Source organism: Eleutherodactylus coqui, chromosome 2, assembly GCF_035609145.1.
Source record: "Eleutherodactylus coqui strain aEleCoq1 chromosome 2, aEleCoq1.hap1, whole genome shotgun sequence".
Classification (NCBI taxonomy): domain Eukaryota; kingdom Metazoa; phylum Chordata; class Amphibia; order Anura; family Eleutherodactylidae; genus Eleutherodactylus; species Eleutherodactylus coqui.
In genome coordinates, this window is record NC_089838.1 from 198,004,055 (window position 1) to 198,009,108 (window position 5,054).

Here is a 5,054-nt window from a genome sequence, read left to right on the forward strand (position 1 = left end):
CTGCGGGGAAGAGCAGGGAGGAACGGAGGGGAGATCTCTCTCTCCCTCTATCCCGCCCGCTCTGCCCCGCTCCCCGCCGCAACTCACCTGTCAGCTGTGGCGGCCCCCGAATCTTTATGGACGAGCGGGGAGATACTCGTCTAAGGCACATTACTCGAGCGAGTAGTGCCTTAGCGAGTATACTCGCTCATCTCTAGATCTAACATGTTGAAGTCCCAAATATCTGTTCCTTCTTACCCCAACACTACCATTAGGGTAAAGTTGGGACACCCCAAAAAACATTAGATGGTCGCCCGGTTCTGCCAATATTGGCAGGCATGGCAGATGTTTGTCCAATGTGTATGACCACTTCTAGTCCCCTCTGAGCTATACATAACTACAGCACAAATCATTCTCCCATACTGCACTCCACTTTGAGAGCTTTGCACTACACTGATACAGTGACATTCAAATTCCCCTGCAATTGCTCTCAGCTTTTGTCCTGCTTCTCCAACATAAATGACAAATGTCAGTGAAGGTGGAGGTACCCTCAAAGCGTTTCATCTATTGCTCTATTGTTGACTGCTGTCATGGAAATGTAATTATTAAATTGATTCATCATTACTATTTATATATTGATCACAGTTTTTGCTATCATTGTAGAGTGGTACACGAGGAAAATGCAATACATTCTACTCTCTTTATGTTGGCTCCTCTTGACGCGACTACCTCTGTCTAAAGGAAAGGCACTAAGACCAGATCGACTAAAGGCTGATGTAAAGCTGCTCTCAAAAATTTTAATAACAAGGATCCAGGAACATCCAATTCAGGTAAGGAAAGTGGTAACCTGTGAACTGTTACTAGAAAAAATATCAAGAAGCATTAAAAGGGTTTTGTCATTACAACAAAACCCCATTCACAAGCTTGGCCCAGCCTAAAGTAAAAAAAGAGGGTATACTCGCCTGTCCTGGAGCTCCGGGATGAAGCTGAGAGCCGCTGCTGGTATTGGCAGCAACTTCCAAGTTGACGGCCTGGCGGAACTCAGGTGTCGCCTGTGGCCAATCAGAGGCTGCAGCGTCACTGTACATATCTCATCCTACATGCTCCTGGTAAACATGCACCATGACGCTGCAGCCTCTGATTGGCTGCAGACGACACTTGACTTCCGCTGGGCCATCTCCGTCAGCTGTTTCCCGGGGCTCCAGGACAGGCAAGTATGCCTTATTTTTTTACTTTACGCCAGGCCGGGCGGGTGGACGGGGTTTTGTCGTAATGACAAATCTCCTTTAACGTAAGGTGTCTATATGGACTTCAATATTGTTACCTTGTTTCTGCATAGGACATCTGTTCTCTTTTGTTTTACCAGGCACAGTGCATACATTTGGTAGAGGCTGTGCCTAGCATTGCAATTGAGTGTCATTCACTTGTTATAGACTGAGCTGCAGAGAGCTGCCGTATGCGGCACAACCACTACACAATCTACAGTACTGTGCCAGGTAAACTATGCAGGGGATGTAACCCCTTCCGCAATCTGAATAGTGCAGGGTCCAGGAATCAGATCTTCACTGATCTCATACTGATGACTTATCCTGACGAGTGAATGTCTACTTTATATGATTTTTAAGTGGAATATTCTATGCTGATTAATTCCTTAATATATCTTTCCAGAAGTCAGAGCTATTTTCCTGTTACAGATCTTAAAATCCCCTACATACATATGCATAAATAGTAAAGACTTGGCTAACTACAGACATCACTATGGAAAGCTTACTATATACTCTATTATTATTGAGTTTAATATGAAAAGCATGTGCAGTAAGCTTCTAAGATCCCCAAGGTAGTGGCAGAAATCAGCCAGAACGTTACCATTGAATTATACATCTACATCAGTAAAATGGAGCTTCAACTGCTCTAAAGATTAGAGATAAGCGAACGTGCTCGGCCACGCCCCTTTTTCGCCCGAATACCGCGATTTCCGAGTACTTCCGTACTCGGGCGAAAAAATTCGGGGGGCGCCGTGGCGGCACGGGGGGTAGCAGTGGGGAGTAGGGGGGAGAGGGAAAGAGAGAGGGCTCCCCCCTGTTCCCCGCTGCTACACCCCGCACCGCCACACCTCTACCCGCCCCCCGGCGCCCCCCGAATCTTTTCACCCGAGTACTGAAGTACTCGAAAATGGCGGTACTCGGGTGCGTAAGTACTCGAAACGAGTACGTTCGCTCATCTCTACTAAAGATATATTAAGATAGTGATCTGCATATAATTTTAGACTCGTTGAGGTAACAAATAATGGTGTTCAAGGGTGAACACAAAAGTTACTACTGTATATACTCGAGTATAAGCCTAGTTTTTCAGCACATTTTTTTGTGCTGAAAAAGCCCCCCTCGGCTTATACTCGAGTCAGGGAAAGCTTAAAAAAAATCTCCATACTCACCTCCCAGCCGGCGTCTGTGTCTCTGGCGGTCGTGCGGCAGGCTGCTTGAATTCTCTCTGCTGTCATTCCCCGTCATCCTCTTTGCTCGGCTCTGTCATACCCCACCGTCAGCGCTATGTAAGTAAGAGCTGTGATTGGATCGAGCGTCAGCCAATCACAGCCGGCGCTCGATCATTCACAGCTAGAGATGAGCGAACGTGTCCGTAACGGACACATCCGCACCCGGACACCGGCTTTAGCGAACACTGCAGTGTTCGCGCGTAAGTGTCCGGGTGCCGCCGGGGGGCGGGGAGATGCGCGGCGGCGCGGGCGGCAGTAGCGGGGAACAGGGGGGAGCCCTCTCTCTCTCCCTCTCCCCCCCACTCCCCGCCGCACCCCCCCGCGCTGCCACGGCGGCCCCCGAACTTTTTCGCCCGAACACTGAGGTGTTCGCAAAGTTCGGTGTTCGGGCGAAAAAGGGGCGGGGCCGAACGTGTTCGCTCATCTCTATTCACAGCCAATCAAGCTGCTTCAGAATTCTCCCCGCTGTCATCTCCCTGCTCGGCTTTCAAATCCCCAGCCATCATTGCTGTGCAAGTTAGCACTGTGATTGGATCGAGTGCCAGCTGTGATTGGCTAGCGCTCAATCCAATCACAGCGCTTACTTACACAGCACTGACAGACGCTGGCTGGGAGGTGAGTATGGAGGTTTTTTTTTAACCTAGTATATACTTGGTATAGCTCGGCTTATACTCGGGTCGGCTAATACTCGAGTATATATGGTATATTTGCTTAGAAAATGTAAGCTAATTGTATGCATTGGGCCCAGTAAATAATACATTTTATACTGCATTATATGAAATTGTATACTATCTATGCTATGTATACAAATAGTCTATATTATTGACATGCAATATAAAGATACGCCATCAGGATGCAGTAATATCCCATTTACTAATTTTTTACATGTCCATGCTTTTGTAATTTTAAATAGTTCAATACATAATACTAATATAAATGTACTGTACAATCATGAAATTGGTAGTATACATACTGATCACCTCTATTTATTTCACCCCTTTCCCTATATCAGCTCAATCACCCCAGCAGTTTAAAAAGCAGTGGATTGGACTTTATTCCAGATGAAGAGATATTTGTGAGTTTGGAAAAGTTGGATGAAACTCTTGAAATATTTCAGAACATTCTGTCCAGTATTCCAATGGAACATGTGGAACAAATGTTGAGTGATATTGAGAACCTTCGTAGCCTCTTACAGATTCTTAATTTAACTATGGGTTGTGCGCCCAGAGAACCAAGACAGACAAACTCATTGGAGTACTTCAGGGAGCAACATGAAAATGCATCATTTACAGTGGAGAAGGTGACACTTGATCGTCTAGAGAAAACATTAGATAGCATTGTCAAACATCTAAACCAAATCACAAACTGTTAAGAGGCCATTCACAGATTGTGGTGAACACCGGACTACCTAACTGCGTACTTGAAAATGCCCCTTATGGATGTACCACTCTTCCAGCTATATCTCTTATTTTTAGTCCTTAAGCTACAAAAAATGAAGCTTTCTTGGTTCAACCATCTTTATTGGATATAGATCTCTTGTGGGGCATTGTCTACATCCATTGTTTTTTTTCAAATTTCCACAATATGTCTAAACATCATGAATGAAGAAATGGAATACAGACAAGTGACACTTTAAAGTCAATCCTAACTTCCACTCTCCATTTGGGACCAGAGAAACATGCAAGCTGCACTATTTATGATGTTATAGACTTAAGCACTTCCAAATCAGTTGCACTATTTATTGTAGCACTCTGACAACTTTCCTACGTTACTATATGGGAATGACTTAATAATGTTCCATCGTCTGTTTTATGTGCATTTGTTTGTCCAACTGTACTATATTCTATATTTATTTTTTTAAACTAACAGAAAAAAAGTTTCAAATTTATGTAATATATATTGTATGTATTTCTATGCAGTAGTTGTGCCAAATTTGGGCAACACAGTGCTCATGCACACCGCCATACAACCTTTTTAGAATACTAGGGCAATAACAGCATTGTTTTGGGTGATATTGCACCTTCATATTCCTCTAATCTTATACTGAGTCATATGGAGGTTTTTCATTTGATTCATAGAGAATTTTAAACAAACTGTAGCATTGCTTTTAGAAGAGAATACCTCCTATTCATACAGCAATACTCAGGATGCCTATGGCTTCTTAATAGCTTTGCCATGTACAAAGAGCCTTTTACAGATCAAAATCCCTTTTACCCTTAACCCTTTCCAATCCAATTTCTACCCTGGTTTTCCTAGGGGGTTTACTCTTTTTCTGCCATTATACAACAGAGCTATATGCTGGCTAAAGCCAGTACTGCATGAAGTGACACGTTAGATAGGCTCCGACAGCAGAGAGGCTGGCAATATACAGTAAGAGAACCTCAACGGACGTCTTCCAACATCGGAGCTGTACAGCCTTAAATCATAATGTCTTCATAGGTCAGACAGTGGATTGGAAAGGGTTAAGAACAAATCAATGAGTGTATAAGACACATTTATTGTATTGTATAGAAAGTCCCATAGCCTGTATAGATAGGAATAAAATAAGGATCTGAGTATATGTAACTCAGCAAAACTTATCTAT

At 43.8% G+C, this 5,054-nt stretch overlaps 1 protein-coding gene across 1 annotated transcript; it reads left to right on the forward strand.

Moving 5' to 3' along the window:
* The first annotated feature begins 659 nt into the window (after positions 1-659).
* On the forward strand, positions 660-3,842 carry LEP (leptin). The gene is made up of 2 exons (XM_066589929.1): positions 660-809; positions 3,483-3,842. The coding sequence occupies exons 1-2, from the start codon at positions 660-662 to the stop codon at positions 3,840-3,842; spliced, it is 510 nt and encodes a 169-aa protein (XP_066446026.1).
* The last annotated feature ends 1,212 nt before the right edge of the window (positions 3,843-5,054 follow it).